The 16,012-nt window shown below is 40.4% G+C and overlaps 1 protein-coding gene across 1 annotated transcript in view; it reads right to left on the minus strand.

Moving 5' to 3' along the window:
• The window catches only part of ralyl (RALY RNA binding protein like), a 32,328-nt gene extending 16,639 nt beyond the window's left edge, over window positions 1-15,689 (minus strand). Inside the window, exon 1 of the mRNA XM_066681543.1 lies at window positions 15,434-15,689. Within this exon, the coding sequence (XP_066537640.1) occupies window positions 15,434-15,689 (256 nt within the window). The remainder of the gene's footprint in view (window positions 1-15,433) is intronic.
• Between the last annotated feature and the right edge of the window lie 323 nt (window positions 15,690-16,012).

Consider the following 16,012-nt stretch of genomic DNA (forward strand, 5'->3'; position numbering starts at 1 on the left):
AATTTCATGCAAAGATATTTTATTCTAAGTTTATTGTTTTGTAATTCTGTTTTGGGCCATTATTCATGAAAATTTCACATATGTCAAAGTATGTCTACTGTGGCCAGGGAAGATATGGCCCTAGAGAAGAAGATGAACTCTTTATAAAGACAGACACACACCACAAACTCACAGCAGCAGAAAGTGATTCGATGTACACATTCATCAGCCTACTGTCAGACTGATTGATAACTCAGCTTTCTCTCTCTCTCTCTCCAAAGACACAGACCATAGCTGATCTATACATAAACACACATACACACACACACACACAGACACACAGTCGCACCTGGGAGCGTCTCAAGGTCACATGCCGCAGATTCAATCTCAGCACAGAGCTTTTTCTGGCTTCTCTTTCCAGACCATTTCAGCCTTCACTCTTTTAATCCTGCAAAACGTCAGTGAAACTGCAGAAAAAAAGCCCTCAGGATATTTACGGCCTGTCTGGGTTGAGTGTCTTTACATCTCACCTGGGAACGTTGGCTCAGAATGAGCCTTAATATGTACGAATTTTTGAAAAGAGAGAAAAACTGTATGCAACAAGGTGAAGGTTAGAGTCTGATATTCTTATTTAAATATGAGAAAACAGGGCTTCAGAAGCGGTTTTGCCGTTATTATTCAAATAATCATCCTGTAAATTTAAAGCAGGATTCTCCCCCCTCCCCCCAACCCCAGATTCTCACCTCACACATCAAAAAGCTTGGCACTGATATTTAGGAGTTCCAGACAAATTATATTTTTTTCTGCCAAAGCGAACATAACACCCTGGAGATGACTGACATCCCATGCCAGGTGTGAAATAACATGGGGACAAAAAGCCCTGAAGTATGTGAAAGCCTTAGAAGATCTCGTTGCACATGTGCAGCAAAAAGAACAGAATGTTCTGTCACTGACATTTTTTCTGTCGTATACTGACCTCCAGATCATTACCCACACTGGACAAAGCCTCAGAGACATGATTAAAGCAGCAGGGAAGAAGGGTGACTGGAACATGTTTTGGAGCTGGAAAAATGAGGAAGAATTCATTCATTCATTGTCTGTAAGCACTTATCCAATTCAGAGGCGCAGTGGGTCCAGAGTCTAGCCAGAATCACTGGGCGCAAGGCACGAATACACCCTGGAGGGGGTGCCAGTCCTTCACAGGGCGACACACACTCACACCTATGGACACTTTTGAGTCGTCAATCCACCCACCAACATGGGACACTGGGGAAACAAACACAACTCCTCACAGACAGTCACCCGGAGCAGGACTCAAACCCACAACCTCGGGATCCTGGAGCTGTGCGACTGCGACACTAGCTGCTGTGCCACAGTGCCACCCGTGAGGAAGAATAATTGGCGCAAATTACTGCTTAGGATTTTTGCTTATACAGTTATTATAAATGTACTTTATGTAGGCAGTCTCTGTATTTATTCCTCCTGTTCTTTTCCGCTGGTATTTAAGTAAAGAACATTGAACTGCAGGGCAGCACGGGGACGCTGCAGTGTCACTGTCAAACAGCTCCAGCGTCCTGGGGTCTGAGGAGCTCAAAATACATGTTGGTAGGTGGATTGGCTACACAAAAATATCCATAGCTATGAGTTGTGACTGTGTGTTATTCTGTGATGGACTGGTCCCCAGTGATTCAGGCTCCAGACCCTCCACAAACACTGAACTGGAAAAGCGTGTACAGACAATGAATGAATGAAGTAATATTTAATTGCCTTTGTGTGCGACTGCTTGAAAATGCCATACAATAAAAAAAATACTTGTCTTGGTTTTCCTAGGACATGGACTACTTTACAATTTAATTTACATCACTTCATTTCATTTTATTTATAGTTTTTAGATAATTTATTTTACTCACGTTATTTATAATGTATTTATTTTTATTTTTTTACAACAGTTGGTTCCATAATACAGCTTTATCAAATTCAGAGTGTAGCCCCACCTGAGCAAGCCGAGGCATAGTGACGAAAAAATCCCTCAGATTACAAGGAAGAGCAGTGTATAAACAAAGAGCAGTGCATAAACAAAGAGCAGAGTATAAACAAAGAGCAGTGCATAAACAAAGAGCAGTGTATATACAAAGAGCAGGGTATAAACAAAGAGCAGTGCATAAACAAAGAGCAGTGCATAAACAAAGAGCAGTGTATAAACAAAGAGCAGTGCATAAACAAAGAGCAATGTATAACCAAAGAGCAGGGTATAAACAAAGAGCAGTGTATAAACAGTGTGATTATGATTTTTATTCTTGCTTTTACTTTAACTGTTTCTTCTGTAATGCACTTTGAATTGCTTTTGTATGAATGGTGCTCTATAAATAAACGTGTCTTGCCTAATGTTTAAATGAATGAAGAACAGTGAAAGAACAGTGAATGTACAGTGGCTAATTAAGACACCACACAATGGACAGAACAAAAGCAAAGCACCTTTCTCTTATTTAATTCCAGTATATTATCATCTCCAGGACAATGCCTTGTATCTAGTCCCATAGTTACATTCATTGCATAATCTCCTAATAGTAATTACTTTATTTGACGGAAATTATTCAGCAACAAACAAAAGTAAGCAAAATTCATAAAAATAAAACAAAGCAGGAAAGAAATTTCTTCAGACCCATCATATATAATATTAACTGGAGGAGAGACATGGCACTATTTCCTACTGTGGAGACAATATTTATGGATTGAAGAGCAAGGCATATCCAAGGACAGGAGGGCTTCTGGCAGGGAGGGGATTGCGTCTCTGCTATTTGCAGGTGACACTGTCCTTCTGGCATCTTTTTACAGATGCCTCCAGCATGTGTTTGAAGATTATGGTGAAATACCACCATGTAAACCCTCTAGGTGTCTGTGTATGGGTATGTTTTTGTTTTTTTTGTGGGGGGGGGGGTAGCTTAGACCTACCCTAAATGGGGTAGTTAAATTATCTCAGGGTGTTGTATGAAAGTGATGGAAATAGGGATTTTGAAATCGACCAGAGCATTATTTGCTTAGAGTTTCAGTCTCTGTGCTGCAGTGACGTGGGGGTGGATCAGACACAGCAGTGCTGCTGGAGTTTTTTAAACACTGTTTCCACTTACTGTCCACTCTGTTAAACACTCCTACCTTGTTGGTCCAAATGTAAATGGGAGTCCTGATCACTGAAGAAAATTGTGAAATGGGGATAAGAAAGTGTGCAGAGCCACAGATGCACTACAGTCTGCAATTGTAGAACTACAAAGTGCTACTGTGTGGTCAGTGAAGCTGACAGAATGGAAAATGTGTTTAGAAACTACTTAATGTTTCGGCTGATTTGTGCACACCCTTCTTTGTTGGAACCGATTTCCAATTAAAACAAAATGTACTGGCTTTTAAACTCAATTCCTTTGATGGTTTGAATGGCATCCCTTGCTTTTCATGATGTTTCCATATTCCCTCATCTCTTTCACTCTCTCTCTCTCTTTTCCACCTCTTTCAGTATCATCCAGCCTGTCAGCTGCCAGCCTGTGATAAAAGGATCTGAGCACGGTCCACTCAGAGTGCGATGGAGGACAGTCAGGTGTACTCTTGCTGTTGAGTGATGAATGTGACAGGACTCTCTGATTGAGGCTTTAAAAGCTTTTTCCTGACCAAGACATCAGCGTTAAAAAGTTCTGGCGTGCAAACGCACCCTTAGGGTTTAGTCACTTGTGGCGCTGTATGGCCAAAAGTTTGTGGACTCCTGCTTATCCAGCATTTCTTCTGAGAAGAGAATGGCATATAGCCACGAGTGTCACTGGAGTGTACTGCTGTAGAGTGATTATTTATGGATCACAAACAGCACTCCAACTCATCCCAAGGGTGTTCCATGTCTCTAGAATACATAGTTCTGCTGCTTCAGAACCCAGTGTTGGAGGTTAAAACCCATGTGGCAGACATTTGCCGTTGGGCTTGGTGACCTAAGGCTCATGTTTGGCTGCTCCAGAGCATTCTATTTTTCTACTTACGTGAAATAAACTGTGCGCACACAGTCAGTAACAGTTACTGAGAGGATAATGATGATTTTATGCCATTTTTCATGTCATTTATTGTAATTCAGATTTCAAACATTCTTGCTCTTTTGTCATTTTATGGTCACGTTTGGGTAGCACAAAACATGACAAGTGTAATTTTATTCAACAAAAAATGAACTAATTTGATTAGTTTGAAGACCATTGTGCAGCAGGTAGTATCTCAGTCACACAGCTCCAGGGACCTGGAGGTTGTGGGTTCGAGTCCCACTCCGGGTGACTGTGAGGAGTGTGGTGTGTTCTCCTTGTGTCTGCATGGGTTTCCTCCGGGTGACAGTCTGTGAGGAGTGTGGTGTGTTCTCCCTGTGTCTGTGTGGGTTTCCTCCGGGTGACTGTCTGTGAGGAGTGTGGTGTGTTCTCCCTGTGTTTGCGTGGGTTTCCTCCGGGTGACTGTCTGTGAGGAGTTTGGTGTGTTCTCCCTGTGTCTGCATGGGTTTCCTCCGGGTGACTGTCTGTGAGGAGTGTGGTGTGTTCTCCCTGTGTTTGCGTGGGTTTCCTCCGGGTGACTGTCTGTGAGGAGTGTGGTGTGTTCTCCCTGTGTCTGCGTGGGTTTCCTCCGGGTGACTGTCTGTGAGGAGTGTGGTGTGTTCTCCCTGTGTCTGCGTGGGTTTCCTCCGGGTGCTCTGGCCCAAAAACACATGATGGTAGGTGGACGGGCGACTCAAAAGTGTTGATAGGTGTGTGTGTCGCCCTGTGAAGGACTGGCACCCCCTCCAGGGCGTGTTCCTGCTTTGTGCTCAGTGATTCTGACCGCGACCCTGAACTGGATGAGCAGTTCCAGACTCTGAATGAATGGTTAGTTTGAAAATGGCAAGTGAGAAGAATTTCGTGGTCACTGTATTTGTTATGAGCTCCTGAAGCAAAATCATGTGCATCAATTTGTTCTGTTCTTGAGGATAATATTATATCCCAATGTATGTGTGTTTGGTTTAGATGACACCAAATACATAAGCTTCACTTTACACTGTGAGAAAAATTGAAGGTGGGGTGGATCAATAGCTCAAGCTCCTGCGGTTTCCATCTGGGTCAATAGTATTATTTTTTATTTCTCAATGAAGATGCTCCAAAAATGTGCATTAAATGTAAGGAAAGTTTTCCCCTGTAAAGTTATCCTGGAGCAATACACACTTTTTTTACAGTGATAATATGCTTTTCTAAATATGCTCTTTATTTACACCATGTGCCCCTATCTGTCCGTTCCTCTCTGTATGAGGCACAGCATCAGACACTGCCTCATTTCCCTAATGAGGGCCTGATTATCATAAATGACACTGTGCTTTCTTCTCTCTTTAGCGTCTTCATGATGTAACCAAGAGACTGGGCCACGCAACTATTTGCAACATTGTGTACCCTCAGGGACCATCACATTTGCTTTCAGAGTAGTGCATCACCCCTTCCACACACACCCTCAACACACACACACATACCCTAAACCTGTACACACATGTATACTCACACTCTCTCTGAACCTACCTATACACACACATACACACAGCCTGAATCTAAATACACTTTCCCTGAACCTGTCTGTACCCTCACAAACACACACGCTAACTGAAACCACACATTCTCTAAACCCACACTTACTTACACTAACACACTCCGAACCCATATAGACTCACACACTCCATGAAACTATACACACACCCACACACACACTCATATAAACACTCAATAAAGCCATACACTTAAGCATTTGGCTGATGCGAGCGTGACATTTTAATCAAGTCTTTCCCAAGGATCCTTATTAGAACAGTTTGGTTTTCTTGCCCGAGTGGGGACCTGAACCCTATCCGGCAAAACTGAAGGTCAGTGGTGTTATCCACTATACAAACCAACTCTCTTTTTCAACAAGAGCACAGGCAATATGTAGCACATCCAAGCGCTACCATCAGGACCACAGTGATCTTCATTAGCTGCATCAGATCGTCGAAATCGAACAAAACCACTATCTCCAAGTCTTTTTAGGGGAGAAGGGAATAAACATTCTTATCTTCCAGTGGATATTAATGTAAGTATATTTCATTCCACTTTTTAAAGAACAGACAGTAACAACTTAAACAAGGAGATGTGAGGATTTTGTTCCTGTTTTGGTGAAGAAATGAGGTACTTAATAAAATAAAATATATCTGCCAAAGAAACTCAGTGACAAAACAACACAAGTTATTGTAAAACAAGTGGAGCAATGTTATAGCATTCGTACAACCATCGCACAGTGAGAAATGTGACCCTGAACACACTCTGCTTCAGGTAGAGAAAAGAACAATTTATGATTGCATTAATGGCATCTGGCTGACACTCTTTCACAGAGCAGCTTACAATCTGTATATTCCACAGCTGCTGAGATTTAGTGCGTCATTATTGGGATAGTTTGCCGTCACTGAATTTTTACCCCATCCTTTTGTTTAGTGTTTTACCTTTTTCAAATATATAAACAAGGCCTTTTACACAGATAATAAAACATGGAAATAGGTGCAAAGCAGAAAACTTTATTTCATGGGAAGTAAATGTGAATATATTTTATGAAGTTTTAGGTTATGCATCTATTTTTATTGGAATATCTTCTTTATATTTATATTTAAATAAATGTTTTTAGTGACAATTTCTATAAAATTTAAATGATAAATAATAGTTAAAATAATACAAATGCAATACACACACACACACACACACACATACACACACATATCAAAAAGTGTAAGGCTGTAAAGCCCACTGAACTGAACAGAGATTCTAAGCTATATGTCTGAAGCCACATCTAATAATAATAATAATTAAATCTTAATTTTTTGAGAGAGCCAGTTGTTTAAACGCAGCTGAAAATAAATCCCACTCATATTAACCATTTATTAATTGTTAAAAGTCTAATTTACAGGGGCCATGAAGACAGGAGCACACTTAAGTTTCTTACAAAGGTAAATTTAAATGTATAAGCCTATATTATGCATATATTCTGTCAGATTTGAATGCCTACTCACATCTCTGGGTGCGGCGTTTGCCTTTATACACTGTCCTCCCATAAGTATCCATTCGGTTATGCATTATTTTCCTTGGGCTGAAAGATGGTCGTTTCCCTTTTGGAACTCAAGTCTCTCAGGTCTGAGGTTCTAACTCTTGGAGAAACTGAACAGAGCTAAGAAAGACACACCACCTCTCCAGACTGTACCACTCTCACAGACAAGAGGGGGGCCATAAAAGACCCTTCATAAATAATTCAACTCGACTGAATTGACAATTAGACACCAGGCTTAACCCGGAGCCCCCTTTCAAAGAGGTTGTGTACTTAAGAGATCTGCTGAAATGGCTCCTGCTCGTTTCTCTCTTGCAGCATTCAGAGGCATTCATTAAAGGAAGGTCCTCATTTCAGCCTGGTGAATTGGATGCATGAATTATAGATGGAGGAAAGTTACATTTTAAGGAGGTTTACACAAGAGAAGTCCAGTTATAAAAAAAATATTCAGTAGGCATGTCATGCTCCGCAACACTTTATAAAGTAAACACAGACTAAATATAGAACTTTATTATGTTCCCTTTGTTTCACAACAATAAATAAGCCTTTATGCTGTAATCACAATGATCTGAGAAAGCTTTTCACTAGACACTGGAACAACATAGCTGTGTGCCACATGGTGAAGACCTAGCAAGTAACGACTTAATAACACCTTAGGTCTCATACGAATGACTTGGGTTCTCAAAATAATGACTTAGGGTCTCAATAAATATTTAGTGCCTCATATAAATGATGTAGGGTTTCATAATAAAGACACCTCATAATAACAGTTTAAGGGCACACATAATAATTCAGGGTTCATATTAACAACTAAGGGGCACATAATGATTTAGAATATCAGATTACCGATTGATTACAGGTCTCAAAATACTGACCTAGGGTTTCAATAAATATTTAGGGTCTCATAATAACGCCTTATGGTCTATAATATATAACCTCGTATTAATGATTTAGGGCCTCATGGTAATTGCTTAGGGCTTCATAATAAGGGTTTAGTGTCTAAGATGTGACTCAGCATTTAAAAGTTTCTTACAATTAGTATCTCATTATTGTAAAACAATCATACTAATTATGAGAAAGAGCTTTCGGTTTTATTTCAATTGGCAGAAACATAGCGCACAGGAACTACACCAGCCTGTTGTGAAGGTTCAATTACTGTATGATTAATAGAATAAGAGAAACTGCACGCTCCTATCGCCACCTAGTGTTTGCCTGATGAACAACACGCTCCGCTCAGCAAAACGGCTCTAGTGAATAGTGAATAACATCAGCGCTTTAGCCATTAACACGTTTACAACAGAAAAAGCAAAAGACATTGAAATCAATTTATAAAGTTAATTAATACAAATTAAAAAAGCAGAGATCATACTGTATGTGTTTTAGATGCTAAGTGTGGTAGTCAGCAGTAAAACCTTTAAATAGCTCATTCCAGTGCTGGTACATTTTAGATAAGATTTTTGTAAAATATAAATAAATAAATAAATAAGAATTAATTGTCCCTTTAAACCGTTTTATTTTCATAAAAGACACATTTTAGCATTTTAAGTGTTTGCTGATCTCAAACTAATTCATGCATTCATTGTCTGTAAGCCCTTATCCAGTTCAGGATCACGGTAGGTCCAGAGCCTACCTGGAGTCATTGGGCGCAAGGCGAGAATACACCCTGGAGGGGGCGCCAGTCCTTCACAGGGCAACACACACTCACACATTCACTCACACCTACGGACACTTTTGAGTCGCCGATCCACCTACCAAAGTGTGTTTTTGGACTGTGGGAGGAAACCGGAGCACCCGGAGGAAACCCACGTGGACACAGGGAGAACACACCACACTCCTCACAGACAGTCACCCGGAGGAAACCCCCGAAGACACAGGAAGAACACACCACACTCCTCATAGACAGTCACCCGGAGGAAACCCACGTGGACACAGGGAGAACACACCACACTCCTCATAGACAGTCACCCGGAGGAAACCCACGCGGACCCACTCCTCACAGACAGTCACCTGGAGGAAACCCACACAGACACAGGGAGAACACACCACACTCCTCACAGACAGTCACCCGGAGGAAACCCACCCAGACACAGGGAGAACACACCACACTCCTCACAGACAGTCACCCGGAGGAAACCCACGCAGACACAGGGAGAACACACCACACTCCTCACAGACAGTCACCCGGAGCAGGAATCGAACCCACAACCTCCAGGTCCCTGGAGCTGTGACTGTGACACTACCTGCTGTGCCATCATGCTGCCCCTCAAACTAATTGTAATATTTTATTTTTTATTTTACCTTTAACCTTTAATTTAACCAGGCAAGTGAAAGAACATATTCTCAAATAACAGCCCGGCAAGTAGCAGAAGCTGCTTGAGGGAAAGGCAGAACATCAATAACAACAACAAGTACAAACACAAACACAAAAAAAAAATAAGCACAAAAAACCCAAGTTATGAGTAAAGCAGGTGCATGTGTCAGTAAAAACATTTCTAATGCAGTTCTTAAATTTTGAAAAAGGAATAAAAACCTCTCATTTTAAACGTGTTTTGAAGTGTATTCCAGGCTTTAGCAACAGTTGACTGAAAAGAAAGTTGAGGTGAAGGTGGTGTTTGTTTTGGGGATTTTCAGTTGGATGGTAGTCGAGGACCTGGTGTTGTACATAACAAATACTGGTTGCAATATGAAGGTGGTGACTGACCAAGCCGTGTTTCGTAAATGAGTGTGAACCAGTGTGTATTGTGACGCACTTGTAACGAAGGCCAGTTCACCAGAGTGTAAAGGGAACAGTGATGAGTTCTAAAGCATTTGTAACAAAGCGGAGAACAGAATGGTACACGGCATTAAGCTTTTGAAGGGTGCTTTTGCCCGCCAGCCTGTAAACGGTATCAAAACATGGGAGTAGAGAAATCTGAACCAAGGTGTTTAGCAGCAAGAGTTAAGGAGGATCGATTTTTATACAAAAAAACAAGTTCAGCATTAACTTTTGTTTGTAACTATGATTTGATAAGAGAATGATAATGAACTATCTAACCAGATATTACCCAGATATTTGTACTATGTAACTTGTTCCAAGATGGCTCCCTCCCTGGTAGTAAATTTAAGAGTGGATTCAGTGAGATTGCCCCTCCGATCAAACCACTTCATCTTTGTTTTAAAAATGTTTAATGACAGTCTGAGATTGGCAGAAGCATTTTGAATCTGCAGAAAGCTATCTTGGTGCAAGGATAGTACCTGGTTTACAAATTAATAAAGCATTGCTAGCAGCAAGGGGGAATATTGTTGATATATAGAGAGAGAATAATGTAGGTCATAATACTGACCCTTGAGGGATGCCTTTAGCAACTCAGCAGGGGAGGGAAAGGACACTTTCTAATTTGATACTCTACGATCTTAGAGAAAGATAGTCTGTAAATCAAGCAGAAGAGTGATCTGTGAACCCTATACTACCCAACATTTTTATTAAAGTGGTGTGGTCAACTGAATCAGGCTTTTGCTAAGTCAATGAAGATAGCAGCACAGTGTTGCTTTGCATCCATTGTGGATATAATATTATTAAGAACGTTTAAAACCGTAGGGACACACCCATAACCTGCTCAGGAACCTGTCTGTACACCAGATAAAATATTCTTTTTATCAAGATAATCATTTAACTGCTTATCAACAGTTTTATTCACAGACTTTAGATAATAACAAAAATAAATAAACAAATAAATAATAACTAATAATAAAGACGATTATTTCTGGCTAATTCAAGTTCATTGTATGAATCAGGAGCTGAAGACGGTCTATAATGTGTTAATATTGTATGCATAAAATATACAAGTTTAATATAATTCATATTATTACTCACAGAGAGAGAGAGAGAGAGAGAGAGAGAGAGAGAGAGAGAGAGAGAGAGAGAGAGAGAGAGAGATTGTCCGGAGGTGTGAGTGACAGAATGAGTGTATAAAGTTGTCCCTAGATGTGAATGTTTGTGTGATTAGGCAAGTGTGTAATGCCCTGTGATAAACTGGTGCCCTGTGTAGGGTGTGTTCCTGCTTGGATCCTGAGTGGGTTCTGGACCCACCATGAGCCTGATCAGGATAAAGAGATTACACAAGTTGAAAGGATGAAGAAACGTTCATTGAACCTAAGGATGTTTTTGCCTTCTCCTGTGAAGTTACTACTTGGGAGAAGCAGGGCTGTGGTGTTACTGTTACAATATTGTGTGCTTTTGGACAATGGTATTCTTTTCACCCAGCAAAGCTCTGCAAGGTGACCAGCTAAACCAGCATTAGACCACTATAAACCATTACTCCCTATATAAACCAGTACTACATACTGGTCTAAGCAGTTTATCACAGGAAAGACATCTCCACGTCTTGCCCTGGTTTTGAGATCATCTGTAAAGCACTTTAGTGATTGTAGTCTGTCATCAAAATGCCATGAACACTGAATCCAAATGAACTGAACTGAGTTAAACTGAACTTAAGGTGGCGTCTGTTATTAGTTCAGCCATATTTCATATTCCAGTTTGTGAACTAAATTTGGAACCGTTCAGCGTGTTTTCACCGATGTAAACTGGTTCACAGACCAGAAGAATTGGTTCCCAGCTGGAACTAAAGAACAGTAGGTTCTTCACCCTGAACCGTGGTTGAATAATAAGAAATAAGACAGGAACACTCCGTTTGTGTGTGTTTCTGGGGCTGTGTTTGGCATGACATCATGTGCGTTAACTAGAGCATCAGCATTGGTGAGTTTACAAGCTCAGCAGGACGGCTCTGAACTCACCAACATTTACACAGTGTTATATCTCACAGAGAGAGGAGGACTGCTGAATTTGTCTAATTTCACGTGAGCGTGTGTCTTTGCCTGAAATATTGTTTAACAATATGGTGGGAGACATTTTGTGGTGTCAGTGTGTTTATAAATCTCCATATATCTGCACACAGACACATTAAACTTCACATGTTTTAACCTATAGTGGTAGATCATCTACTGTTTATCTTTAAATAAAATGAACAAGAAAAACACTGATGCCGGAGTTACATATTATGAACAAAACTTTGTGCTCATTTTTTCATTTCTGCATTTATTAGTCCTTCCCTCAATATTTGTACAACACAATCAGACTAAATACCACACAAACAAAGACATTGAAATGAAGCACCAAAGATCCTCCAGCCCTTCCCATGACAAGGGGATGTATTTTGGGCTTTCCTACTTTTGAAATGCCATAAACACCTCTGTGACTATGGCGGTCCGGCAAAACTACACTTGCCAAGTTTCTCTTTGCTCTTGTTTTAAGAGCAGGGCTTCTAAATACACTAAGCCTTTTGAACACAAGAGGGCACTGAAGTGCTGCAAATTCAATGCTTTCAATTGTGGGATTTCAAATTTTTAGCCTTATATCTGGCAATCCGAAAAAACTGTTTGTGAAAGGCACAATCATAACACGTCAGATTACAGATCGCAGGATTTGTTTTGTACAGTTTGGAGTAATCTTTAGTGCATGTTTAAAACCACTAGTTTGACTTCTTTAGCTTCAAAACACCCTCTGACATCACTAACCACAGAAGGGCTGGCCCTTAACTGCATATGCAGACCAATGAGATAAATGTTGGGATGAAACAGGCTTACCCCTGTGAGGCGTAGCCCATGATACAAACAACTGATTTGTCTCTCTGAAGACCTTTGTCCTATCTATGTGTATGTGTAATGTATTAATGTGTCACAAACCGTGCAGGATGGGGGGCCAGGGTGGAAGGCTTTAAGGGCGGTGCAGTGGTATAAGCGCTGCCCCTCATCCCACTGCACTGTGCCAAGCAGCATGTGATGGACCTGAGCAGTTGGTGATCTCCTCAGGTGTTTGGGGCTGTCCAGTGACATTGCATTAGTGTTGGTGGCATTGTGTTTTAGGGGGATTTCAGCTAGAAACCAATGAGGTGGAATTGAAGATGACTATAGCTTTTATTTAGAAATAAATCTGATTACTGAGAGACACTGACATTACACTTAACTGGATGCTAGTGCTTCTTTAACTGAAGATTATATTGACTCAAACAGTAATTAATCACCTGCTGTCTGAAATGACACAACACGTTTTAGAGCACGCTCCATAAACTCACCTCAGACACACTGCAGTCCACAGAGCTTTAACACGTGCAGAACTCTGAAATAAGCTCATATTTTATTATGCTGTGTGACTTCAAAGCTATATGGTGTGTGTGTGTGTGTTAGAGATGAGAGTGGAGGTGTAAACCCAAGATTAATTTAAAATGCACAGCAGGGCAATGATTGTTAGAGGATTCTCAAGTCAACCATCTGTGAAGAAAGCCTTATAATAACTGAAGCAGCTGGAATATACCTTCACAATCCTCCACTTCACTTCACTTACCCTCACACTGAAAGTTAGTGGACACATTTACACTTAAATTAAGCAGATGCCCTTATCCCCTTAAATGCTTAGTCATCTACTCACAGAATGCATCCTTCATTCAAACAGAGTCCTGCTCATTCAACATTTCTTCTAAAATGAAGGGTGTCAGTAGAGATTTTACCACCACCCCTTTAATTGCCATAACTGCCACTTATAGTTGCCTCTTACCACCTATGACTTATAAATGTTTACCCTCCTAGCAGTGGGTGTTGACATATTCAGGCTATAAGGGCAGCTATTTTTATGACCATTAGCTGATGAAGGTCAGCACATCTTTTATTTCAGCACTACACTTATCCCTCCCCTGCATGTAAGACAAAAATAGTACGTTTAAGGCCAAACTCTAATTTCAGAATCATAAAACAATGTGCAAACTGTCACATATTATTAAGTGAAATAATATTAAATCTAGTCATTATATTAATTCCATTAATATCTTTTGTATATTATTATTAGCAGTAATAGAATATTACACCTATTTCTAGATAAGTTCTGCCTGTTTTCAATCCTTGTCTTATTACATTGAGAGGTCATTTTGTCTATTTCATTATATGTATCTTCAAAACAACCATTCACATTATTTCTAGAAACACCTCAAATCTACCAATAAAATAAAATAAGCAGCCTGGACTCAACATAAATGTGTACATGTTGTAGCAGTGATGTTTATCTTATCCAATCTGAACAGAGCACTCTGTTTTATATGTTCGACATCCTGACAGTGGTATACTCGAAGTATAGCCCCAGCATTGAGCTCAGTATTTAGTTTCTAAGCTGCTGGAGCTTGGCATTACGACCTAACTACAAGGTTAAACAAATTCTAACTAGCCGTGTGCTCTCATTTCACACCTACACCCCGCACCCGCGGCACCCTCACAGCGTCTCGGCCGGAGGAACGACACACACAGCGGATATGTGAGCCGGGCCTGCCCCGCCCCCCTGGTAGAAGGTGGCTAATGCTAACCGCAAGGTACAGACGCTAATAAAAGTAAAAACATGCCAATATTTTACAAAAACACCATGCATCGACAAATGTGAATAAAATATTGTTTTCTCTTGTGGATGTACATATACTGTACATTTCTGATAGCTATTCAAAGTCATCCTCAAATGTACCCTTAACAATTTTAACAAAACCCAGACTCTAAACAACCCTTTCTCACACCTATTCGTGATATAGTCACATATATAGGGGACTGCAATTCGTGACACAGTCGCATATTTTCGACATTTTATGCGACAATATCACAATCATAAGTGAATGGCCAATTACCATAGAAACCGTCATATCCGTGCGCCGTTATGCGACAGTAACACGACAACTCCTCCTCATTAAGGCGTCATTACCATCCGTTAAAACCATTGTCTTATTTTTATTTACGGAAAATATAACGTTACTAATTCATTATTTGCTTGAAGCAAATAATGGATAGATAAATGTCCTTTTCAGTATTAACCTTTTGAAAATTAGTCAAAATAACGTCAAGTGAAAGAAAAGTTCTTGTTAGTGTTAAAGCTAAAATAGGACACCAAAATATAAGCATTGCTTAAGAGAAATATTATAATAAAATACTTTATGCCTTTGTTGGAATAAGAACCTAGGTTATGTAATTCCCATTATGCCTTTTTCTATGTTATGAGTAATGATGCCTGTAATGAGGAAGACGTTTCGTAATTACCCATTCACTTATGATCGTGATATTGTCGCATAAAATGTCGAAAATATGTGACTATGTCACGAATTGCAGTCTCCTATATATGTGACTATATCACGAATAGGTGGGAGACCGGGTTGCTCTAACACAAAACTAACCCTAAACAAGAATTACCCTAACAGTAATCTGAACTCTAAGCCTAATTTATTTAGTGATTTAAAAATAAGTTTGAAGCATAATTAAACATACAAGTGTTACAAACATCTTGTCACTTTAGAGGTTACTCACTGACCCAGGGTCTGTCCGGCAATGACCCTGTTGTTTTCTCCGGTCACAGCAGAGCGGGCGTTCCTCTCGCTGACGTACTGGACAAAGGCATATCCCTTGTGCACTGAGCAGCCCGTGATTTTGCCGTATTTGGAGAAGATGAGCTCAATGTCAGACTTCTTGACCACAGTAGTGTTGAGGTTACCGATGAAGACTCTGGAGTGGAGTGACCGAGGGTCTGTCTTGTTCGTCACGTTGCTGGTCTGAGTCTTGCCAGTCATCCTCTTCTCTGTGGAGCCCTGAAACACACACATGAACAATGAATACATATGGGTCCATAATTAAGGTCTAAAGTCTTTTTGGATTGCATATGTCAGTACTGATATATGAGCAGCATGTGGGCAACATCCTGTGACCCCTGATGAAAGAGCAAGTCTAACACAACTGCAGAAACACATGAGCTACTGCCTCTGACTTTACAAAGTGGACCAACAAAGTAAATGTGTTTAAGAGTAAACAGTGAGTGGACACAGTGTTTAAAAACTCCAGCAGCACTGCTGTGTCTGATCTACTCGTAACCACAAACCACACAACCATCACATCA

Source organism: Hoplias malabaricus, chromosome 9 (genome assembly GCF_029633855.1).
Source record: "Hoplias malabaricus isolate fHopMal1 chromosome 9, fHopMal1.hap1, whole genome shotgun sequence".
NCBI lineage: Eukaryota > Metazoa > Chordata > Actinopteri > Characiformes > Erythrinidae > Hoplias > Hoplias malabaricus.